The sequence below is a fragment of the Pyrgilauda ruficollis genome, unplaced genomic scaffold (genome assembly GCF_017590135.1).
Source record: "Pyrgilauda ruficollis isolate IOZ18807 unplaced genomic scaffold, ASM1759013v1 scaffold43, whole genome shotgun sequence".
In the NCBI taxonomy this organism is placed as follows: Eukaryota; Metazoa; Chordata; class Aves; order Passeriformes; family Passeridae; genus Pyrgilauda; species Pyrgilauda ruficollis.
Genome location: NW_024525823.1, coordinates 10835185 through 10861985, shown reverse-complemented (window position 1 = coordinate 10861985; position 26801 = coordinate 10835185). Strand labels below are relative to the sequence as shown.

Below are 26801 nucleotides of genomic sequence, written 5' to 3'. Positions count from 1 at the left end.
GGCTTTTTGTAGAAGGTCTGCCATGTAAAAAATTGATACACAACAACTTAAAAACCCATCAGTGACACCAATGGCTCTGGCCTTGTATCCTTCAGATGGTAGCTACATGACAGCGCTGAAGAAATCTGCAAATTTCCTGCAAAAATGTTGCTTAAATGTGATTATGGGAGTTCCTAATACATATTAGATATTCCAAGCTGAACACTGGCTACACTCAGTCAAGAGGAAAACTGCTGCTGCCCTGCTTTCCACTTTGCTGTTATTGATTCTTAGAAGTTCATTCAAAGGTCAGAAATGCTATAAATATTCTTCCAGCAGGAAGAAACTTACATAGGTGGGGATGCTTTAGGTCTTATAAGCTAGGAGGAAAAGGAGATGTCCTGACAATTTCAAACAGACTGGGTAACCAAAAAGAATTTCTCTGATGATTTAGATAGAGTGATTTGCTTCCTTCTGAAGCCTCATACAACACTGCAAACCAGATTCCCGGCTGTAGACTGAAAATGTGCTAGGTCAAGAAATGTAAACGTACCAAGCAAGTAAAATTAAAATAATTAAACCCAGAGAATCATTCTATTAAAACACTTGCCCAAACCTAACTGTGATTCAGAGCAGTCTTCCTGAAGGGAAGTTACTGTTCCTTTTTAAAAACAAACGAAAGCTTAACTCCTGCTGGGGCAATATTAACATTGCTGGGATGGCAATTTCCATATAACTTTGTCTAACAGCTGGGAAATGGTTTCTGATTCAGAAATATACTCTCATCACCAACAAAAGATATGTTTTTTTCAGATAAACCAATTCACTAACAAGACTCAATATCCTTTTTCTTGTGAGAATTTTCTTGCCTAACTCTAAATGTGCATTGCAGCTTTAAAGCATGGCCTGAGGAACATCTGGTTTCATTCTGAATGAATATGCAAAAAGTAATCAGTGAAGCTTATTCTTATTTAAATGACAACTGATGGTAATTTACTTTGGCAAAGAGTCACTTTTTGGGAAAGACTTTGCACAGCTTGCTTAGCGCCATCTGCTCTGTGTCCTCTTATGGGTTATACCTGCTGAGATGGAAAGTGTCTGAACCTGGGGATCTATCCCCAGCCTGGCTGCTGTTTACACTGTTAGACCTCAGGCCATGGGATAGGGCTCTTGGCTGGGAAGCACAAGGTTAAGAGAGAAGCTGAGATGAGGGTTAATTTATGCTTCAACACTTACCTATACTGAGCCACACCTACACCCAGGTAAATTTTCTTCAGTTCACCACCCCTGAGGAACCACCTGTGCTGCTCCTCCGGCTGCATGCCCTGCAGTGAGTGCTGGCTGCACACTGGGGCCAGGACCCGCCACTGACTCACCAAAGAGCCTGAGGACAGCTCACATCAACTTGACTGGGCAGACACCGGAGCAAGAAAGCAATTCCAGGTGCCCAGAGGTCCTGCCAGCTTAAAGTGTGCTGGGTTTAACTACAGTGCACATACAGCTCCACTACAGCCCCTCCTTCTGCCTTTCTCTGGACAGCCTTTAACCCCTTTCCACACAGACCTAGTTAGACTGTCTATTAGGGTTATTTTTTTTCTCTTTGAGCTGTACAGTAGTACAAAAAACATGTGACAATTATATAGCTGCTCCTGCTTCTTCTTGCCCATGGGCAGCTCTGGTGGGCTCTCTCTGCCTGCGGGCACCTCGTGCAGATGGGCTCGTGTTCAGCACGCTGAAGCTCTGGTTACCAACATGGAGGTTACTGTAAAACAAATCCATTCTATAGTCCACAACTATCACACTGATATGCCTCTCTGCAATTTAAAATAATGCCATTTCAGACCCTGAGGGCATTAATACAAAAGCTGGGTTATGTTTCAGACTTGCAAACACAGTCTGATTCTGGATAGAATTTTGAGCTCACTTAAGAAAGACAAACTCCTTTCCAAAAGGGAAATCACAGAAGGAAAGTGCATCATTTTACAAGGACAAAGGGACCTGCACAGGTGGGTTCTTCCACTTGTAAGGGTATAACAAGATGGAATGACATAAGCTGTAGAGTTTCCCTGTGGGCATGTTCTCCATGAAGAAAGCAAGCACTTACAAGATTACTGGAGGTAAAACTTCATATCCTGTGGCTACCCTTCTTAGGGCACCACCAAAAACTCCTGGGTATAGACCAATCAACTTTACTGTGTGGTTTCCACAATTCACTCAGGTATTAGTGTGTGTTTTACCATCCCTGAATCACTTCTGTGCCCTGGAAGCAGCTGTGAAATCCATCTGCCTGTGCACCAGCACTTGCCAGTCCCCTGTCTGACTGCAGAGAAATGATAAAGAACAAAATATTCCCTTAACTCCATGTGCTGAAAGGAAAGGTTAAGGCTTCCCAAAGTGACTGGTGGTTTCAGCCATCTCCATTCTTGGCTGTACAATCTGTTTTTTGTGGGTTTTTTTGTTTCCCCCACCCCACCCCAGAAACAGCCTGAAGATCACCTCCCCTTCTTGCCTTTGTATCATTCTGCCTTTTTTGGGGTGTCTTGTAGTTGGTGAGATGGAGGTTGAATTAATCAAAGTAAAAATTTGGTTTTAAAAACTGGAACACGATTTTAAAATTTACATAGGCAGTGATATATCTTTCTTATGCTTAGCAATCCCAATATGAATGTATTCCGTCATATGGAAGACTAAATAACAGTACTACTAAAAACTGGCAATGCTCTGGAAGAACACCACGGATAAAGCTGAGGAAAAAATACAGATACCACTCTGTGGAAAAAAAGAAACTATTTCATAATAATTCATAAGTACTGTTTATCACATTACCAACAATTACTTTTCTCAGGAAGGACTTCTGTCCTTCCACTAGTTTGCAAGGCCTTGTAAAACCAAAGTACAAAATATTTGTACTTTGTGTATTTATATTTGTGTATTTTATATTTGTGTATTCTCAAATTGCCCTGGGCATATATAAAAACCACAGAATCCTCTGAGCAGAAATTAAAAAAAAAATCATTTTTTTAGTTTTGCCAAAACTTTTTACACTTTTATTAAAATCTGCCTTACTGCTTAAATTGTGCCAAGTAACAGGCTATGTAGAGATAAGATTGAAGCTATACTTGATTACAAGAAAATCAGCAGTTCCTTTAGAGACGTCAGCAAGTAAGTTCCTCTGGAATTTTACTTGTTTATAAGAAAATTAGTAGTTTCTTTAGAGAAGAATCAGCAAATAATTTTCTCTAGAAGGCTTTGATTGCTGTGTTACAAGAACTGAAAATAACAGTAATTTGTTTTCAAAACTGTCGCAGCATTAACTTTCTGCCTTCCCAGAAACAGTGTGGCTAACAAAGCCTTTCTTTTTGAAACACTGATATGATGAAATACAAGCAAGGCCATTTTTTTCTCAGGAAAGAAAAATCACTTTTTGGAAAATGAGTCTCCTACAGGTTCATTTTTAATTGTAGTTCATGTGCAAATTTGGCAAGACTTTTCTGTAATTTTATTTAATTTGAATTATAAAAAAGAAAACTTATACTCTGCAAGAGTAACATGGACATAAATACATAATTTCACTTCTTCATTGCATGTATTTTGTAAGGGTTTTCTTGTTCTGTTTTGTTTTTTTAAATTGGGATCTTGGAAAGGTACAAAATGGAATGAAAAGAAATAAATTCCCTCTCTAGAGCAGTTTTATTCTGAATCTCATTAATTTTGTAAAAAGATCCAGAGCCTTATAAATGAGGAACTTTCAATATTCAGAAAAAATAACCATGTTAAAATTAGTACTATAGTCTTCCTAGAGATCCCTATATAATTATGGAGAGAGACAGGCTTTTCCAGAAAGCAGTTCCAATTAAAGTAAGTTAGGAAAGGTAGGTAACTGGGGAAAAGCCCCTGATATGAACATTCCAGGTCAGTTCAAGCACCTGTCCATAGCTGGTCCTACCAGGGAGCACATGAGGTGGAAGCAGAACATGGAGGGAAACAGAGAAGATGAGATGAGAGCTACGAGACAGTTCTGACCTAACCTGTCACTTTAGAAAAATGTCTCAATTTCTCAATTAAAATCACAGTGAGACACACAAAGCATCTTCTTTGCACTGTGTAGTCTGTAGTCTTCCAGTTTATCTGAACTTTTTAAGTCTCTCTAGTATTACCTCCTGAAATAAGGCATATTGAAATTTGCCCTTGGACCATACTTTTCCCCACTGAAAACTGACACTGAAGTGTAATGGGGAAAAACTCCCTGCCATCATTTACCTTGGCCTTAGACTTAAAAAAAAAAACAAACACCAAGGACCAAAAAAAGAACAAAAGTTCTTTAATCCTCAGTTACAGAAAAACTAAGACCTTTTTTCCCCTATATCTTAATACTTCAGATACAAAATATATGTGAAAACTGGAATAGACAATTTGATCCTGAGGAAATGTATCCCCACAAAGCAATATAGGGACCCTGCTGCAAAGGTCCTTAGCTTTTCATTTTTTCAATTCCCTAAAATATGTCATTTCAAAGGGAATAAGGATTGCATAGGAGACATGAGCATGCATAGTTTTGCACATACTGATTTACCTGGAATACACAATAGACTTTTTCATTAACTTTTATATGAAAACTTTTTATACAACTAGGTTGATTTATCATTTATAAGTAGTTCCATTCTTTTTTCCTCTCTTATTACACTGCCTCAAATCCCTACTTTAATTTTATTGATTTATTCTGTCTGAAGTTCCAGCTCCAAATATTGGCTGCTTCTGAAGGGGGGGCAATTTGATATCAACCTTTAAGGACTCTTAAGATTTAAGATTCTAAATACAGAAAGACAAATTTGGGAATTAAAAATAAATAAACAAATAAATCCACACAGCTCTCTTCCTGTTAGTAACTGTACAAGTATAGCTGCAGATAGTGGATAATAAAGCCTTGCTCAGCTTTAGCAATTAAAAAGAACCCCACCCAAACCCAGTATTTCTTACAAGAACTGGATGCCTTAGAGAAGTCCTTTTTTTTTTTTTTTTTTTTTTCCTCTTGAAGTAAAAGCTAACATCTGAGACTACTGAGAGAGGGGTTCTGGCTTCTGTTGACCCAAGAATTCTTTTTATCTCATGGTAACAGAAACATTTCATTGCACATGTAAAAATCATACTGATATTAAACCTATTTGAATATGTCTGTCAGGGAAGACACTACCTCACCATTGCTTCACACATGTATTAAATAGTGAGTAGTTTTTTAGGTTACTCATAATACTTGGCACCTCAAGTAACAATCAAAGAAAAAAAATTTCATTAGAATATAATAGAATTAAATAGTTAAGGACCATTTTCTCACAGAAAATATAGCAACTGCCACTAATAGTTTAAAATCATATATATTCAAGAATATGAAATATACCCACAATCACACTGTGTGGTTTTGTTCAGCAGCAAATACACTTTTTTCCTGATATATTTTCTGGCTTATATATTGTTTCCCTTTGCTTAAGAAATTGTTCAAGAGGCACTGAAAGAGTTTGGGACCTAACACTCACTTTAGACTCTCCCCTTGGAGTCCTACCTCTGTTCATGTATCATCAAAGAACCCTAATGGTGATTTCACAATTTTTTTTGCAATGAGAATGATTTTATTAGTCTCTACTGCATCTTCTATTATTACTACCCCTTCTAGATAAAGACATTACAAGAGAAGGGAAGGAGAAGGTGTTAGTATGTGATGGAAGACAGAGATGTGACAACAAGTTCACTCTTGAGGTCTGGGGACAATTTCATGGCCTTGTGGATCACAGTCTTGGATGAATTCAAAGAAGGGACAAAGAATACGACAGGGTAAGAAAAACTGGCAGAGATTTAAGAAGCTGTTCAAGGTCTGCTAAAGAGCCAGGTGTGTCAGGTGACACCATAATGAAAATCAACACGAAACCTTGTTCCTGTAGGATCTGTTGAGATACAGTACAACTTCATATTTAATAAACAAAAAGAAAAATATTAGGAAGTGAATGTTCTAGCAAACAGGAAGAGTTCTTACGTGTGAAACAGTCCCTGTAAATCTCAGAACAATGCAACTGGGCTGGAGATGGCAAGCAAAACTGGAAACTATTCCTTTCTGGCAAAGTATATTTAGTTACCCTTTGAAGGGAAGACTAATATGAAAAGATCTGTAATAATGAGTCTTCTGAAGAAGTAAAAGAGAAGTGATTCCTCTGACACTTCCTAAGGCACATGGAGGACAGGGAGATGAGTCCAGCTAGCCAGCATGGCTTCACCAAGGGAAAATCCTGTCTCACCAACCTAGTGACTCTGTAATGGAGTAACGACAACAGTGGATAAGGGAAAAGCTATAAATGTCATTTATCTGGACTTCTGTAAGGCCTTTGATGGGGTCTCCTCCAACATCCTTCTCTCCTGAGACCTCACTTGGAGTACAGCATCCAGCTCTGGGATCTTCAGCACAGGAAGGACACAGACCTACTGGAGGGAGTCCAGAGGAAGGCCATAAAGTTGATCAGGGGGATGGAGCACCTCTTCTGTAAGGAAAGGCTGAGACAACTGTGATTGTTCAGCCTGGAGAAGAGAAGGCTATGGGGTGACCTAACTGCAGCCTTGAAGAGACCTTACAGGAAAGATGGGGCAAGAATATTTACAAGGACACGTAGCGACAGGACAATGGGAAATTGGTTTAAATTGAGAGTAGCTTTAGATATTAGATATTAGAAAACTGATTTTACAGTGACGTGGTGATGCACTGGAACACGTTGCCCAGGGAAGTTGTGAATGCCCCTTTCCTGGAGGTGTTCAAGGCCATGTTGGATGGGACTTGGAGAGACCTTACAGGAAAGATGGGGCAAGAATATTTACAAGGACACGTAGCGACAGGACAATGGGAAATTGGTTTAAATTGAGAGTAGCTTTAGATATTAGATATTAGAAAAAATTTTTTACAGTGACGTGGTGATGCACTGGAACACGTTGCCCAGGGAAGTTGTGAATGCCCCTTTCCTGGAGGTGTTCAAGGCCATGTTGGATGGGACTTGGAGCAACCTGGTCTATGTGAAGGTGTCCATGTCCACAGCAGGGGGGTTGGAACTAGATGATCCTCAAGGTCTCCTTCCAATCTATGATTACATTTCCTGATCCTTATCTGTGCATTTTGTATGGTTTGCAAAACCACTTGGGTGTTTATATGAAAATGTGCTTTATCTTGTTTCTCAGAACCAAGGGCATTGTGCCAGATCTCTCTATGCAGGAATTTCACAGATAAAAATCTCTTGCTACCATTATTCCAGAAAAAATAATAATCTTGGAGTGTTCCGCCTTAGTCTGGCAGTATCACAGAGGCACCTGGAATCTGTGGACAGTAACAATATATGAAGTGGTTTCACAGCAAATAAGAATCAAGCTAGAATGAACATGTTTGCTAATGAAGAGAAAAAGTCCTGGGGTTCCTAACTCTACCTAGCAAAACATGCAGCATACATATTGAAGTTTAAGACATCTGGAGCCCAATGTGAATAATAAAGACAGACTGAAGAACAAAGACAGTGAGGAAGAAGATGGTACATCACCTGTGTTTTTGAACTTTCAGGTTGCAAGAACTAATTCCTTTTGAAACATCAGCTATGGAGGACTTAGGCTCACCTAAACAATGCAGTGTTCCATGACTGCTTACCAACAAAGAAATGTCCATTTTTGTATTTTCTGACCTATTATTTCGCTGTACTTAGTGGGAGAGGCAGAGTTGCTCCTGAACAAGGTGACTCTGTACACACTTGATATTTACCTCATGTGTAATCCATATCTGCTGTTTGTTGTAGGTCTCCTCTGCCACTTACCCCTTTGCAGTTCTCCTGGTTGCTTCATAAACATTGGGTAATCTGCAGTATTTAGAGACTGGGAAATTGAGGCAGAGATCAACTGTCATATCAAACTGAAGGAGATCTCATCCCAGGCTTTGATTACGATTCCTCCACATGCTCTCAGCTAATTTCTAGGACTCTTTTCACTACTTGCTTCCAATAGCAGATCAAAAAAGCAAAATGTACTTTCTGCAAAAATCAGTTCTACAGACTAACTTTAATAAAAGCTTGACATTTTGGAGAACACACAAGAGAACTCTAAAGCTCCTTAATCAAAACCAGCACATTCAGATTCATGGAAACTATGCTGAAGGGAAGCTTTCTGCATCAGTTGCCAGCTCGTGCTTTGCCAGGAATGTACCATACACAATTTTTATTTTTGCTTTACTACAAACTGCCTTGATTTAAATTTCCAAATTGGTTCTGAATCAAATCACAAAGTAACTCTTTATGAGGTTCTCTGTCTACTCATCTACTTCTTTTGAATTCTACAGATGAAACAATTACATGGAGAAAAAAACTCCTTACTTCTATCATGCATTGTTTATGCACATGTTATATATGTCAAAGAATGTTTTTTGCCCTGCAAAGTCATACTGGTAAGTCCCCTATTTCACAAGTTTCTACCAGAAATTCTGTTTGGATTTTAACATCATTTTAAGAACTAGATTGTAAAGCTATTTCTCACAGGCTTGCACTAAATGTCAGTGGACCAGTAAAGTTCACAAATCTGTACTACTGATACATCCCTCAGGCACCCCATCTTCCGTAGGGTCTGAGCCACTTCTGCAAGACCATTGGCTTCCTTGGGGCTCTTGCTCAGCACTGAAGGTCTGTAATTAGCAATGAGCACACCTCAGCTGGGATTCAGAGCCAGGCACAGAAACACAGTGTGAAGGCTCTGCAACAGGAAACGCAGCTCTGGGTCAGTGGCCAATGTTTTGTGTGAAGCGCAGGCACTGCTGTTTGGGCACTGCAAAGCCTCCATGGACCAGGACTGCTGGCCCTTCACTGCCAGCAATGGGAGGTGGCTGAGGATAAATGATAGACAGCCAGAGCAGTTTCTACATGCTGCTTTCGGTATCTATTCCTGGTACTTCATTGTTTCAAAACAGACATCTGATTTTTACAATCTAATTCTGAGTCAGTTTTTGTTTCAGGGAGCATGGTGGTTGTCTTGTTGCTGGGGGAGGGTTAATTTTCTTCCAAGTGGTAGGTAGGGGGCTGTGTTTTGGATTTGTGCTGAGCACAGTAATGAAAATAAAAATGTTTTTGTTATTGCTGAGCTCACACAGAGTCTGAGACTTTTCTGCTTTTAGTACCTCCATGCTGGCAAGGAAAGTTGGAGGTGCCATAGGAGTCTGGGACAAGACACAGCTGGGACAGGTGACCCCAACTGAACAAAGGGAAATTCCAGACCATTTGACATCATGCCCAGTAAATAAAGTGAGGGGAGGAAGAAGGAAGGGAGACACAGAGTGATGGAGTTTGCCTTCTCAAGTCACAGTTACATGTGATGGGGTGCTGCTGTCCTGGGGATGGCTGAACACCTGCCTGCCCATGGGAAGCTGTGAATTGTTTTGTTTTGCTTGAGTGTGCAGCGTTTGCTTTAACTTTCAAAAGTTAACTTATTAAACTGCTTAACTTATTAAACCATCTTTATCTCAACCCATGAGTTTTCTGCCTTTTACCTTCTGATTCTCTCTCCAATCTGCTGGTGGGGCAGTGAGTGAGTGGCTTGGCTGCTGGCTGGGGTGAAACCACGACAGTGAGAGGCTTACACCTCCATATAAGAAAAAAAAAAAAAAAAAGTTTCTTAAAATGATCCATGATACAGATTTGGCAAGTAAAAAAGCCAGGTTTTGAATAAGCTACCAAGGTTATAACATCCTACGTAGAAACAGCAGTAGAGTCTGGTAATAATCTACATAAATTTATAAGCTTTCCAGTGGGACATTTATTATTCCATGGACAAAATAAAATGTATCTGTTTAACCATCTAATAATAAAATTGTACAAAAAGAAATAAAATGGAAATATGTGTTCTCTTAATGCCAGAACAGCTGCTGAGTTGTGCGTGGTTTGCCTCCCTAGTGTTTCTTTCAGTCTTTTGAAATTTCAATTTAGTTCTTCCCCCCCAGACATGGACACTCTTGTATGTGCTGGGAAACAGAATGAAGGTGAAAAAGCATTCATAACCATAATTCTACCCTTCTGGTCTAGAATTGTGGGTATTGAATCAAATAATCTGTCTAAAAATTTGCTGGACATTCTTTAGCATTTCTGTGGAAACATAAACATGAGAACTCAAGGTATTATTTCAGAATGGCTGCTACTACTGCTGCAACAAACCCATTGGTGTTATTAGCACCATGCTCTAACCAGCTGAGCTCATCTCAGGGCTAATAAGAGTAGGCTTGGCAAGTCTTGCTCATGTATGGAAATATACATTTGCTTTTATCTTCCATACAGAACTGGGTCTCCACTTTCAGTGTAAAATCTTCCATGAGTCCCAAGCATTTTTATGCATCACATATTATTATCACACTATAAATGTCGTCTAAGTTGAGTGCTCACTGCTTTGCTTCTACAGCTTCTCTGTTTTTCTTACAGAATATGAAGGGAAAAAGAAATAGGAAGGGAAATCATCTCCTCTTAATAATATTTTCATGTTTTGGAGAAGAATTCCCTTAAGCCAGATAATCTGTTTGCTGAACACAGTTTTGTCTGGAATACAAAGTGGTCATTTAGGCATTTTGGCTTTGGTTTTGAAAACACAGACTTAGGTTATGGCAATTTATGTTCTGTGAGTTCCCACTGGCTGGAGAGGGTTGGGTTGACAGGCCCTTAGCTCATTCTGCTGTAAAAAGAAGCTGCATTTTTTAGATTAATTTGGCTTACTAAGTGTGGCGGTTTCCCTGCCTTATCTCTCTGGTACAATCCAGATCAGACTGCTCTACAGTTCTACTCTCTGCTAGTGTCCTGAAATAAAAGACGATAAAGAAACAACACCAGAAGGTGATCACAGAACTATGACTGAGGATTTTCTGTAGATGTTGACTTTTAATGACCTCCCAATTACATGGTGTGTGTGTGTGTTTCAAGGCAATTGGCATGCTTCTCTATGAAAGAAGTTTCTTTCATTAAAATGAAACACAAACATGGCCTGAACCACCAGAATGCAGCTGTCTTCTAAAATAAACAACTAATTGAGCTTATCACTTTCAATAATTTGAAATAATTGCTGGATAACTATAGAATAATATGATTAATTTTAATGTAGAACATATAAAATTCATGGGTTCAATTCCTTGAAATTACAAAGGACACATTAATGAACCATAAAAATTAAATCTAGCAGAATTAATTGAAATAATGTCAATTTTTCCATTATGCTAAATCTTTAAAAAGAGCTAAAAGGATTTTCACAATAAAGACTGATGAGGCCTTATTCAAACTCATTTTACAATTCTTCATTGCTTCTGGATTAGGACATTAGATATCTTAGGTGAACATGCATATCTGCCAGAGATACGATTCAGAGGAGGTCACTCAATATCTTGGTTCTTTAGCTCAAACAAAAAAGCCAGTGCTTTTGTTTTTCTAACATTTGTTTATCTGGTCTGCATGTGGGTTCCTAGAAGACAGAAAGTGACTCTTATCACATCCTTACACAACCGATTAAAGAAAAGGGGTTTGAGCTTTATCCTTCAAGGCCTTGAATATAACATGATGTAATCAATAGCCAGGATTTTGTAGCAGTGTTACTGTAGTAGTTACTGTAACGCCTTTTAAAAATGAAAATATAATCTCTAGACACAAAGAATTCTGTTTTGGAGTACTTGGCAAATATGCTAAACATGTTTTCCAGTTTTAACAAAAGGAATATTGTAGATACCATGCTTTTGAAAGCAGCAGTTTAAACTTTCTTTGAACTAGCTTTCTCTAATATTCTTATCAGCTCTGTGCCAAACACGCTATTTAATATCAAAGGTAATCAGCTGAAGCAACCCCTGCTGTCTCTATGCAGAAGCAAGTTGCAGTTTTTCACTGTTTTGATATTTGGATGAATAACTTATTGTTCCTTTTATCCTCTGAAGTACTTTGAACACTATGCAAACATATAAGGACCTTGGCCTGACATATTTACTGTAAGTTTTTTTCTTTTAAAGAAGGATGGGCATTGGAGAACGCATCTCAATACTCAGCAACAAAGAGATGCCTTACCTCAAATGCTGTTTAATTTTTTTCTTTAGAAAAAAAATTAAATAGAGAGTTGTTTATGAACAGCAATGGAAATAATGTGGACTATCTTCCTATAAAGTTTTCTCGTGTTGCTGCATTCACTGAAAGTCTCTTACAGTGTGGGGTCTCATGGGTGATTTTCCAGTAGCTGGGTCATTTGTAGCTGGGCTCTCATGGATGGATACTCAGATATCTAATAAAGGGGAAGTTTGTACTGCAGCCTTTCTCTGTGTTGGCAGTGATAGTCCCGTCTTTTCCTCAGCAGCCTGTTGAGGGTTAATATCTCGTAGAATGCTAGGCCAGACTCAAATGTGGTTGAAATTGCAGTATTGATAGAGGTTTGCAGTAAGGGATGGGTGGAAATTCCTACCCACACATACCATGAGATTGCATAACCCTCAGTGCTTAGGCAAACAGAGTAAATGTTAAAGAATTAGCCTGTGTCCTGGTAGCTCTTCTGGCTAATATGGTTGAGCCAAAGGAGCTCAAAAAGGAGCACCAAACTAAATTTTCATTGGCCAGTTCAGCTGATAACCAGGTACCTGCTGTGGCCAGTTTCAGGCATTAGCTGAAATCCCAGTCCTTGGTCCGTGCTCCAGGTTTACAGTGAATTGCTGTAGTCAGGCCAACACAGTGCCCTCCTGGTAGAAACAGAAATAGAGCTTTGCTGCTCAACCTCCAGCTTCTGATGTGCTGTAAAATGCCTGAGTGAAACCCACCATTTGTGTAAATAAATTTGTGTAAATGATGTGATGACAATCTGGCCTTCCAGCACTTCTGAAGCAAGTACCAGTAAAGCTCATTCAAAAACAGCCCCAAACAAACAGAACAAAACACACTCACTCCACTCCTCTTCCTAAGAAAAGGAATGGCTTTGCAGCTCAGATTGCCAAGAGGAATGAACTGTAACAGGAAGTCATTCCTTGGCTTCCACATGGTCTAATTACTACAGAGTCACAACTTGAAGAACTTACACCAGTTTAACCATGTCACTGCAGCAGTGCATATACACACTATCAGTGCAAACTGCAGTGTCTCTTGCTTTAGACAAAAGGTTTACACATGATACACTGCCAGTTAGTGATCAATTGTGTGTCCTCAAGTTCTAATTCATTATCTCTGTAATGGAACAAAATTGTACTAAGCATTTGTTTTTATGAGGCAAAGACCATCAAATATGGTAGCCGAGGACTTTGGAAACTATCAGAAAGAAAGAAGGCTGTGACTTTAGCAACCTGCTCTACAAAAGGATGTGAGCATGTGCTGGCCCAACTTTATTCTGCTTTTTGCACCTGTTTTAAATGCTTTCACACAGAACTTAGTACTGAACACATAAAACCCAAAATCCAAACTGTTACCATCTACTATGTTTATCAAAAATTAAATAAAATTTAACTGTTAGAAAAGAGTTTGTTAATCCATCAGGACAGTTAAATGACTCCCATCTTATGTATCCCATGGCTTAATTACAAACATTGAGGACATGCTAGGAAATTATCACCTCTGTTCTCAAATGATTCCCAAAGTGTTGATTTTAAACTACATACAGGTACTAACTAGCAAACCTTAAAAAGATTAATTGGTAAATCCCTTTGCTTACAAGGTAACATCTGTTGAGTTTTTAAATGTTTGTCTACAGGACATAAATAATATCAGGAAACCAGTAGTCTCTGAGACAGCTGTTTACACTGTCAGAAAAAAATCTGTGGATTGGCTGATATCTTTGCAAAGGCAGTACACAAAGTGGAATAGTTTTAGACTAAGATCATCTAAACAAAGGATAGGAGGTGAAACAGTCATCCAAGAAGCCTGACACTGTGGATTTTTTGAAACAATCTCTGAGCTTCTCCAGTGGATTATGAATATCTGTATGATTACAAACCTTGGTATATGAGATGAAATTTCTTTGTATGTGTCTCCCACTGTCAGCTCTACGGGCCTGTCCTAGCTTGCTTTTCAGAAAATGGAGTCAGACATTGATCATGTTGCCAAAGAGGGTCCTGAAGGAAGCAGGTATCTTTATAAGGTACTTCCATAATCCTTTTGGTTTCTCATTATAAAAATTAAAACCAGTCAGGTCCTATCACTGAATATGAAGATCTGTCTACATAATCATCTATACTAACCAGTTGCTTAAAAAGAAACTCCTTTTTCTCAGAAACCATGGATCAAATTAAAATCCCTGGCTGAGATTAGAGTAGGGAATTATTTCTCAGTGGTGGCTTGGGTATAGAACAAGATGCTTTATCCCTTTCAACCGTGGACCTCCTACTGTCAGCTTATTACAGAATCTGTTTCTGATATTAGAGCAGTAAGAGATTCTTAATGTCATGTACTGTGAGGTACAAAAATATTGAGTTTTGAAAACTAGAGTACAAAGTGCCATTGCTTGTTAGTTTTAATCATTTTTCTTTCCTAGAAAACTGGAAAGCACATGAAAAACAATGCCAATACACTTTAAAGAACTGCTAAAAAATTCTTTAAGTCACCCTTAAAAAGAGTAGTGTGGCTTTTAAGGACCATATGGCACTATGGAATGTTATAACAATATAAAGACATCTTCTTGTAGAAGAGATATGGGAAATGGTTATAGACTTGATAGCTCTTGAATAATGCAGTGTGCAGCCAGTGCACCCTTTACATGCCACTCTGTCACAAGCTCCCGGCAAAACTGCATTATTATGTAGTCTCATGTTACAGAACATATCCACACAGACTGATATGAAGAGGCACTATCTCCAGAAGAATGGCAACAAGCACAGCTGCATTGGATAAAGGAACACCCTGAGCCAGGGAAGGAAAAGATTACACAGGTGCCCTTTGCTGGTACTGTTGTTATTCTGCTTGTGCCTCCCGAGAGATGCAAGATGAGGCCCTTTGTGGGCTTCCCTGCAAAAGGCTTCCTGAGCTCTGAGACCTGTGGGAGGACAGTGCTGTGTCCCCTGCTGTGGCTGGAGGATGTGGCCAGCTGAGAGCCCCATTCAGCCCAGGACACGGGTACATCATTTTAAGCTATGTTTGACACACTAGCCTTATTGCAGAAGTCCTCCTGGAGGCAACAGTAGAAGTCAAAAAGCAAAGACCTGACATTCAGAAAACCCCATCAGTGTGAAATCCCTTTCCTCTCTATGCTTCCATGCACTGTTCTGCTCTTGCTTTACTTCCCTCCTCCCATGACTTCCACCAGCTGGATCCCCCAGCCCATCTCTGGCATAGTCAAACCCAGTTGTTCACAAAAGATGGCAAAAGAAAACTCAAGAAGCAGACATGGGATCACCACCTTCCGAAGTCTTGCAGTCCCTAATAACCAAAGATGGTCTCCGTTCGAGGGATATGGTGTTTTATATCCCATCTCCGCATTTTCTTTTCTAATTGGTCCTTTCAGCTAATAGAATTTTCTTGTATTTTTAGAAAGGTGGAGAAGAAGCTTCTGTATAGAACTGTTACAATGGCAGTTACCAGAAAACCATAAAAATAGAGGACTGAATGTTTCTTAAAAGGGAAGCTACATTCTACAGCAGAGGCACCTTAAGATGGACAGAAATTCAAGTTCAGGATGAAGGAAGACAGCCTGGAAGTGTAAATGAAAGCAGGCTTTGAAAGTGGTATTCACTGGCACTACATCTGTAGGATTGTTTTCAACCTGTACAGATATATACACATACACATGAAGCTATACGTAAGTTTTTAAGTGTGTGTTTTAAATTCAGACGCTGAACAGTCAGCAGTGCATTTCCAATTTATGGGAAAAAAAAGAAAAAACAAAAAACAAACAAAAACAAACCAGATCAGAAAACACAGCTGTGCCTGAGCTGAAAATAAAAGATATATAAGCCTTCTTTAAGACCAAGCAGACTTCCCTGTGAATACAGACTTAGAGTAGCCTTCCAGGAAATTAATGGTTATCTTTAGCATTTCAGTTATAATTTTGCATTGTAAAAGATGTATCTGGCAATGATCAGGACTGGCAGTCAGGCTAGTAATTTGATATGCATGAAAAAGTGATGTGATAAAGGGAAAGCTCTGTTGTCAAATGTTACAGAAATCTTCATGTATTGCAGATTATCATATAATTCACAATTGTCTTTTCTATTTATAGTCCTTCAAGCCCTTTGTGGAATGAGAAATTATTTTAAGCTGGATGTAGCTGTTGAAAGCAAAGAAAATCCTTCCTTGTCAACACAGGATTTACGCAGACATTTTCAACCTGATCCTTAGGTCTTGTAGCTCAAGATATTATTAGTACTTTCAAGAACCATGAGAAGAATTTTCCTATGTAAAAGAAAATACAACCTCATGAATAACAAGCAAGTTATGGAGTATTCATATTATGGTAGCAAAGTCTGGGGGTATTTTTATGTGCAGCACTGTTTTTACAAAATATATCCTTTGCTACATAAGTTAGCCCTAAGCATAAAACCAGTTTTGCCAGATCAAAATAAGTGTAGCTGTCCTAAAATCTGTAAAGATACATATAAACTGTTCCTTCACTTAACAGAATGGTACTTTGAAAGAAAATGATGCAAACTTAAATAAATAATTATTGTGCTTTTCAGTGCCCCAGTCACACAAATCTTTTAGGCTTTCAAACAGTGTTTTAGTTGCTTTAAATGATGCACATCTTGAAATGAAAAAGAAATAGTGATGCAATTTTAATTGATCAATTAAAATAATTTTTCATGGTTTCTAAATGGATTAGCTCCAAAATTACTTGTCTGCTGAAAAAAACACTTTCTCAGAGCTGTTACCCAATATCACATTTCCAGACAATGCTTCCTTTGTCATCTTGTCCTGTTTCTCATTCTCCTTCAAATGCCTACTGAATACAATTGCCTTTTGAACTTATTCACTGAAAATAAGTTATCCTTCTCTTTAGTAAACTTCAGAACCTGTCCTTCAGTAAATCTGTAGCAGAATTCCTGTTATAGAGAAATAACATTTAGCTCCAGTACACAATGCAACACTTGGGATATTAGAAATTAAGAACACATTCCATATTTTGTGCCTTATCCTTAAGTCAGTTTATAGCACTATGATATATGGTATCATTAGGAATTTATTGCAGCTCAGACCTAATGGCTGGAAGAACGTGGCTGAGACTCAGACCTGGAGAAATGGGTAACAATGATAAGCAGTTACTTCAATTCATTTCCTACAACACATTTCTTCCTAGAACAAGGTTTGGGTTTTTTTTCCCTAAATTATCTTAGCAAAAGGTTAGTCTCTGTCCTTTAAGAAAATATTCTATGATGTCCACCTATAGATTTTTAATTTTTCAAAGGAAAAATATGAAAATTTTGTCCCCCTGATCTGCAGCACAGGGGCCAAATTCTTCTGCCTGAAGTCTGCAGTGCCAACAGGAAGAAAGGAACTAGAAACTGGAAATTTGAATTTTCATTGGTTCTGATATGAAAGAAAGCCTTAAAAAATTCTGAAAACTGGAAAACTGCTCCCCATCAATGTGTTAGAAGCTTCACTGTACACTGTTTCAGTTGCTGTGAGGAACACAGAGGTAGGGCAGCAAAATAAACATTACAGAAATGCATTATTATTTTGGGAATTTTCTCATATAAATGCTCCTACTTTTATGATGTAAACTTCATGTGCTCTTAAAGCTCTACAGTACTTTAAACATCTCTAAAAACCTGTCCTATGTGTATAAGTCTTTGCTTTCAATGTTGTGGTTGGTCTTTCAGAAGAAACCAGTTACTGTCATTGGAATACAAACATATTAAGAAAAAAAACAACACTCCCAGGTTAGTAGTTTCAACAAATTATTTATCTGATTATTGCTTTAGTTATGTTAGTGTCCTTTATCTATTTAGATAGTGAAGTGTCCAGAACAGAAACTACATTTTATTTTGCATTAATAAGGTATTAATGTAATGGGTGATTGACTTGACATTTGAGCTCCTTTGTGTTGTCAGGATATAAACTGAATGAAAACCACTAAGTCAATAAGAGGACTCCAGATAATGCTATTCTTGTTTGAAAGCAGAGAAAGAATCATCTTCATGAAACCTGGTCCTTACACTACAATGTGGTGATTATGCCAATATTATCAATGGAGAGAGTACTTGGTCTTCTCCCTCTATTCTGCCCCTTTTTTGCACAAACCGCCCCCTCCTCACCTCTTCAAAGTATCCTGGAGCTTTTTGGCTGTCTATTAAATTTACTGAAACTGTCCAACAGGTCCAAAAGCTGCTGGCTGGATTACTGACAGAGGGACACAGCAGGATTTCCTCAGGAAGTTAGGCTAATCAGATTGTTTAAAAGAAATCCAAAGTGAATTACATTTTATTTTCAATTTGCCTTACACAAAACTAAATCAAATGGTCACAGAACTAAGCCTTTTTCACCCTTTATGATTTTACTCCCCTTTCTCCTTTCATACAAATAGTTCCAATTTCCCTTCTGAGATTACTTTTTTCTCGAATTGTCAACTTGGCAACTATTTGAACTAATCCTTTAAAAATCACACCTAAGATACTTCTTATTTTCCTATATAAATATGTGAAACATTAAAATATAGTTTCAATTTGTATTTTTGCTGCTTGTTTCAGTTTTACTGTAGAAGTTCCACAAGCAAAGTTTCTTTTGGGCTGGAACGGTGACTTTCCTGCCATAAATTAGTGATGAACTGTGGTTTAGTGTATGCTGACTTAAGTTATTTTGGCTATAAGATTAATTTTCAGGTAACTTAATCATAAAGGTATTTACCAAAATATGGAAAAATTAACTGTATTCAGCAATGTTTTAGTGTTATTTGTAGTTCAATGAACACTGCTCTTATAAATCTCCTGTGTTACAACCTTAATTACCTAATGGACAACATTGCCAAATGTTCCAGATTGTTTTAATTAAATTAAGTGAGTACAGGGGCGCTTCCTTTTCACCTGCTCTCTCATTATTTAGCCAAAGGAAACACACTTAATGCTGTCAGATTTCCATCATAAATTCTTTCCTTCAGCTTTACAATTTTATTTGTACAGTTCTCCTAATTTCCTTTAAATTCTTTAAATATTTCTGCTTTGTTTTTTCCCAGAACTAAATTTTGTTTTCTGTGCATGACCCTGTGAGAACAATAAAGATTCTTTTTCATTAATGATGAAATATCTGAGCCCCAATGTAATTTTAATTACTATCACAGCTCTGCCTTTTAGTTGTCCTCAACACTGTAATTTTAAATTTCTCAGTGCTCCTCAGTCTTAACAGAATTTTAGTCCACTTCCCATATCCCTGCCAGTGTTCAGTTGCCTTAATTTTCTTTCTTTTTTTTTTTTTTTTTCCATAGAAGTAAGCAGATGAGAAGGGACTTACAGCTGCAACTTACCAAGAGTTCGGAAAGGTCTTTGATTTGGTGTATGGGAGAAGAAACCAGGTTTCAAAGCATTTGTGATCAAAATGTCAAAATACTCTTCGAAATCATTCCTAGAAAGTAAAGTAAATGTGATTAATTAAACTAACAAATTACTTAAGATGTCATGAAATACTCTATAAAACTTAAGAAAATATCACAGTATTTCTTTAAGGCTTCTGTCACTTTTTTTTTTTTTTCAATGCTTGTTCAATGTCACTATTATTCTTCTTTTCCTGAAGCTGTCAAAAGAGAGTCAAACCCACAGTGAGTTATCTTTGGGAACACTCATTATTTGTAAAAAGATGTTCCTTGATCTCAGGAGAACAGATTACATTTTTTTAATCTGAGATGGCAACATATGCATAGACATCGATCAAATGTTGTAAATGAGGGATTTTCTTTTCAAAGAAGAAAATCTGAAGTGATGGGGTAGGAAGGAACTGAAGACACATAAACACAGGTGCTTATATTGTAGGTATCCACACTGAAGGTATGCACAGGCCTAAGATGCCCTTGGCAGACAACTGAGATCTAATTTACAGCCAGTGGAAACTAGAGTGTAATCTCACATATTCCAAAACTGAAGCACCATTTTGATAGCTGAATTCCCTCTTCAGACTCTGCTGGCTGCCCTCACTGCATCCCTGCTGGTTACAAGGAGGCCGGACTTGTGACCACAAATAAACAGCCACCGGCTTCAAGTCTTCACCTGCCAGCTGAATCCCACAACTAAATTCAGATTTTTACAAGATCATTTGGTCCATATATACAGACTGTTATCTGAACTGTGGAAATCCCATCAGTTTAAATGGGTCTGAATGTCTCAGCATGGTATATAAGAAAACATTCCTCATCTGTGACACACTTTATTTTATTAGAAATATTTCATTGCTTAGGTGACTTCATTGCCTACAATATCCAAAAAGTGATGGATATTCTTGCATGGAGCAAAGAAATCACAGATGGCAAGTCCAGGATGGACACAGGCACTGAAATGCTATCAGCAGTAGAGGAAGTTTGCTGGAAGTAAACCAGTTAACTATATCACTTTCAAATAATTCATGATCTTCCATGGGACTGAGATATCTTACCAAAAACTGAATGCTCTCCCTATGAGAGACAGCTTTTGGGCTGTGCTCAAAATTACATTCCAGCCTTGAAATAAAAAGTCCTTTTAAAATTTCCTTTCTCCAATGAAATTTTAGCTTTGTCTAATTTTTATTCACTTGTGACCATACGTAAACCTTTGCCTTTTTAAAAGAACCAGTATCAAATATTACAATGATGTGTTTTTAAAATTTGCTTCCACGTGGAAGATTCCAGATGCCGAGCAAACAGGGTTTGCTGGGTTATTCTGTCCTCGGGTGAAAAGTATCAACAGCAATACATTTTTCAAATTAGCAGCTGGTGCAAATAATCAATCTACAGGTAAATTAAGCTTGAATTTGCAAAACAAAGCAAGCATTTCAGAAGCACAACAAAGAACAAATAACAAGTGAGAGGATGAGAGGAAATGGCCTCAAGTTGTACCAGAGCAGGTTTAGATTTGGTATTACAAAAAATTTCTTCACAGAAAGGGTGGTCAGGTATTCGAAAAGTCTGCCCAGGGTAGTGGTAGAGTCACCATCCCTGGAAGTGTTCAAGTAATGTGTGGATCTGGCACTTGGTGATATGGCTTAGTGGAGAACACAGAGGTGCTTGGTTAATGCTTGGACTCAAGGTTTTTTTCCAACAAATGACTCTGTGATTCTCTGAGTTGTGGGAAAAGTGGCAAGTGCTCTGTTTAAAAAAAGTTGAAACACAACAAACAGACTTTTCAGAAGAATTGATAACTTTTTACTGATCTGTTGAAAAGCTGCTTTGTGTGCGGAGATGCGTTATCTGTGGCCTTTTTTGAAACAATATATTCAATCTCATGTACAAGGCTACTGTTTTTATGAGGGACTTTGTGTTACATTATTATGTAACACTATACATATAAAGCAAATCTGCTCCACTTGCTGCCTGTGATTGGTAGAGTGGCCTGTGGTTACAGTAAGTAGCTAGAACAATGGGCAGGATGTATCTTATACATGTATCATAACTTGCACCTTCTAAAAATTACACTCTCAAATTCGGATAGTGGTTGACGCCACAGACAGAGCCAGTGGAGAAACATCCACATTCTTGAAAGGTAATTCATCCCACTTATTTCAGACATAATTCTACAATGCAGAATGAATTGCCAAGGATAATGCCCAGTGGTTTCTCTCCACTAACCACAGAGGGAAAAAAAAATGACCAGCTTCAAAAAGTTCCCCACTTTTAGGCGGCTAACATTCCTGAAAAAGTGAAATGCACTTGGCTTCAGTGACTATGTGATGACTGACTCATCTTTAGGTGTGCTCCTGCCAACACTTAAATGTTCAGTTAACTGGGCAGCATCCTCATGGTAGGTAAGACTGAAAAGTCACACCATGATGCTGCTGTGTGAATAAAGTGGCACTTGCTCTTTAAGGTTTACATGTCTTGTATACTGATCCCAGCAATATGTCTGTGCTCTGGCTGGGAAACAGTTGTCATTTTATTTCAAAATGAAGTTTTTTCTTTTACTTCCTCTCCTGACCAAAATGTGTTCTAGTTAAGGACAATTTTGTCAGATTAGCACAACTGGGATATTTTGCTCATGAAATGGTAAATGATACACTTAAACATGAATTTCCCAGCATAGGTTTTATGAAGACAGTAATTTCTTTGCCAAAAAGGAGCTTCTTTAATAAAGGGCAAAAAAGTAAGTAGTTACAAGATAAGGATATTAGGAGTAAAAGGCTAAAATTTTACATGCATCTCTGTTTTTCATATTTATCATTATGTTTTTTTTTAATTTCATATTATAAAATTTTGGGCTTTTCAGTATCATATTGATTAACTGAAAGGAGTGGGAATATAAATTAATAAAGGATTATGTGGGTGCAGTTCATAAGTGTTGATATCAAGAATAAAATGCAGTGCTGATGTCAAGAATAAAAACCAGTTAGCCTGGTCAAATAAAGTTAAGGGCAGAGATAATAGGTGTGAACCTAAACTAAATTCCAGTACAGCAAAAAGCAGCACAGGTACAAAGAGTCTTTATGTCTGATATGAGAGGCATGGAACAAACAAAACCACTAAAAAGTTTAGATTTTCAGGAAAATAACATCACTTCACTAAAGTCTAATGGACAGTGGAGTACTCAGCTCTCCACACTGCATGAATCACTGGAAAATAAAATTGTAATAAATACCATAGAACATCCTACACTTTTGTGGAAAGAGAGAGCGACACAGTTTCCTTCTAGCAGGGTATCTTTTTTGGTGTTTTGAAAGGCAACTGATCCTTTCTGATGTCTTTGATGTCTTGCTTACTGTCTTCTAGCAGGATTTCTACAGCTACCTTCAACAGCTGAACACTATTCACCAAGGAACCGAAAGCCAAAATCACTATATGTGTCCAAGAATTTACTTTTATACTAAATTTTCATTTAGGAAATAACTAGACAGATTTACAGAAAAGAGTTAATTCACAGGCATCTTTCTCATAAAGAAGAATTGCTTTTTGTCAGGAGGTAGATTTGTCCCTCAAATGAGCAAGTATAATGCTCATGGAAAGCAGTGAGAACTGGCACAGTTGATGCTTCATTTTAGCATTTAGCCTAGAGAGTACAAAAGAGAAGTAATACTGGCAGGACTGGTTTTGGAAGGCAGCTCTGTCTTTTACCTTACTTGTGGTTTTCTTACAGTGTTGCTGTATTCATTCTGCTGTTCCCTGGCATATCCTGATAGCCAAGGTAGGTGACATTGAACTACTTTATTTCTTTGATTAATAATAAATAAACAGTCTCACTATTTGCATCACTGATTGATTTTTTTTTCTAGGTAAGCGATAGTTCTGCTGAATTTCACTGAATTTGACTTGACCAGCCATGTTCTTAACATTATGCTAAAAACAGCTGTTGTGATCAGCAACTACAATCATAGCCAGTTGCCAAGTGCAATGAACTGCCTGTTCTATCTTTTCTGCTGTGATGAAGCACATCCATCTTTTGAAAACCACTAATGGGAAAAAGTATTTGTAAGATTGTCCTGCAAATTTTCTGCAAGGAAATGCAATAGTACTACTAGTTGCATTCACTGCTGGAGAAGCAAGAAAGGAAGTGGCTTAAATAAGACAGTCTAGCAAAAGTTTACAACAAAATTAGGGATCAGATGGTGTATAGGATATTGGCCTGAAAGATAATTTCCTGGCATCTTCAATACCATCACAATGCCTCCAAAAGGATGCAGGCTATAAGTGTGCTGTGGGTCAGACACAGCTCACAGGCACACAGATGGACTACTTTGTCTCAACTACCCTGGAACACTCTACCGGAGAGGGGCCCAGCGGAAAACTCGGAACCAAATAATTCACCATACATAAACAAAACTCAAATTAGCTTCCCAATAACTCAGGCTTATCTCCAGTTGCTGTTGGGCAGATATAATTTGAAATGGACTTTGCACTTACCCAAGAACATGTTCACACAGAAGCCTGCAGTAGTCACTGTGAGAACTGGTAATTAAGAGCAGAATCTTCCCAGCATTCTTCAGTTGTTTCAGCCACTTTTTTACAGACTCAGGACATTTTTGTAAATATTTGTCTGGATGATTTTTCACTTCTGGGAAATACATCCCACAGTCTTCTAAAAAAATGAAAACATAATTATATTATTCAATCTTGCTCACAAACCACACAACAAATATCCTTTCATGTGCAAACAACACAATTAAAATAAGGCAAAGCAAAGTTTAAAATTTTCTCTGGGCTGTAACATAATAGAAACCAAAACCCCCAATCAAACCAAGAGGATTCACTGTAGCAGAAATAAGTTTGCATGACTTTTTTATTGTGGAATTTTCATAGTGACTTTATTTTATGTTCTTTTGATCATAATAGTTAATAGCAAAAAAAATTCAGATTATAGTTTCATGCAGGAAATAATTATTTCTTTTTGCCTTTGCTCAATTTTCGGATACTCAGTTTGTGATTGTAAAATAAGCTATATGTTTAGAAAGTATTAAGGGCCTAAAATTCCAAAGAACACCTGTTCACTTTTTTCTGACACTTTATGTTAGCATTGACTGATCAGTAACATCCATTTTATTATTTTTGCATTTTTCTCAAGTATCACTTTATCTATGAAAGGTTGATCAACTGGCAAAGACTTGTAAGTATTTGGAATCCTAGGAACAGATGCAAAAAACTGCCCTGTTCCAATTTCAGCTTCAATAATGCTTTTTTTTTTTTTTTTTTGCCAAATAAAACAGCAATAGAATTTTGCAAATACACTTGGAATGTAAGATTTTTAAAAGTGTGTAACAACACTAACTTGGCAGTAAAAGTTACCTATTAATTAAAGTCACCAATAAATATTCATCTTGTTTTAGCCCATAGCTGCTTTACCAAGACATCAAATTAACATTAAATTTCTCTACATATTTCCTCTGTGCTCAAACCCTCTATAACCAAAACTGTCAATCTAGTTAAAGATTTAAAAAGAAATATAATAATTGTAGAGACAGAAATGATACCAAGTATTTGGCTCTCAGTCTGTGTCTGTTATATTATAATGAACATCATCATAGATTATTTTTCTTCCAGCACTTGTTCTATATGCAACTGTCTGTGGTCAACTTTGCTGAATGATTTAATAAATCCCAGACATTACTTAGCCTTCTGGTATGTGAGTAATGCTGTTCTCTAGTTTGAAAAAATAAGATTTAAACCACTTGAACTTTAGCTATTTAATGGAAGAGAACATGCATGCTTGAAACAGTAGTATCAAAGAAAGATTGAAAGATGCTGGGTGCTAAACATTGTTCCATACACTACATATTCAAACATCTACAGATGGCAGGGAACAAAAGTCTTCCAAACGAAGATTCAAATTGGCTGTTATCCCTGGAATTAGACAGGAGGCAAAAATGTATTATTCTGTACTACAACTTGGGAGATTTCTTCCAAAAAAGTAGACTGGCATATCTGAGAAGAGTCTCTCAAACAAAATCTCCCAACTCACAACCAAGCTACTCTTCCAGTTCTTCGCTGTATTTAGGTCAGGCTGTGTACCAATGTCTACCAGGGATACAAGCCTGTTCCTGCAGCTGGCATTATGGGATACCATGACATTAGCCTTGAGAGCTAGCCAAGAACAATGATATTTTTGATTAAACAAAGCAGATTTATGAAAGAGGTTTCCTGTTGTATTTTCCCTCCTTCTTTCCTGAGGCATGAATATTGTTTGGGATGAGCAGTAGAGTTTCTAGGAGCAGAATCTGCATTTTTGTTTCTCCATATTATAAATAGCAATAATATTTCATATGATATCTTATGACAATTTTTCTTTTTGTGTTTTGGAAAGTGCACAACATTAGATGAGACGGAAGGGGGACACAAAACAAAGCAGGCTTCGCATTAGCTCTTACAGGTACAAACAATTAAAATAAAGATGGCAAAGTTAATTTATATAACCAGTGACCTATCACTCTTAACACTCTCAGACAAAAAGATCTATTTTACTCCTGGATGCTCTTTGTTCTTCTGTTCTTATGAAATCCCTTCCACTGTCTGTGACCGTTATTTGATGTACAATTTAAAGCCTTTGAGTTAATTTAATCAAAACTGTCTTATTTCTCCATAATCTGTGCAGCATCTTCTATGTGACAATTGTATTATATTTGGCGTTTGAGCTACATCTGCATTGGAAAAGGTCAACAACTCTGGGTTCAATACATGAGCAGAAAGAGAGTCTTATTCTAGCTTTCTATCTCGACCCTGAAGCCCTGCAGACAAGCAATGAATCAGTTCTTGACACTGGGATCTGAAATTTTCCTCTGGGCTGTTTGCCATATCAGGCAGAGGCAGCTCAGAAGAATCCTCATTAAAGCATACTCTACTGTAATTAGGCCAGCATGGCCCAGGAAAGCAGAGTTTGCTTTAATTCCTAACATACTATTGTGTCTGGTGAAGACAGTTTGGTGGAATACAAACTCATACCTGTAAATGAGTTTAATCACCAAAGCTTGCAAGATTTGATTGAAAGCCAAATAAAATAAAAGCCAAAAAACTTGCTCATTAACCCAGGGCAGGAGCCAATTTTGATGAGTATAGCAGAGCCACAGGCACCTTGTTGGCAGAAAGAATTGTGGAAGCTTTAACATGTGATGGAGAAATAGCATCGCGTCAAGCCTTCAAAATCAAATACAATGATTTCTTAATGACCAGTTAAGCCATTTTCCCATTATGGCATAGGTTTTACTATGTTTTTCTAAAGCAAACAAACAACAGAAGTAAGAAGAAAACTCTAATCA

General features: G+C 37.7%; 1 protein-coding gene across 1 annotated transcript in view; it reads right to left on the bottom strand.

Moving 5' to 3' along the window:
* The window catches only part of NT5DC1 (5'-nucleotidase domain containing 1), a 126317-nt gene that overhangs the window by 20979 nt on the left and 78537 nt on the right, over positions 1–26801 (bottom strand). The window contains exons 7-8 of the mRNA XM_041478140.1: positions 23959–24133; positions 19411–19508 (exon numbers count right to left, since the gene is read on the bottom strand). Of these exons, the coding sequence (XP_041334074.1) occupies positions 19411–19508; positions 23959–24133 (273 nt within the window). The remainder of the gene's footprint in view (positions 1–19410; positions 19509–23958; positions 24134–26801) is intronic.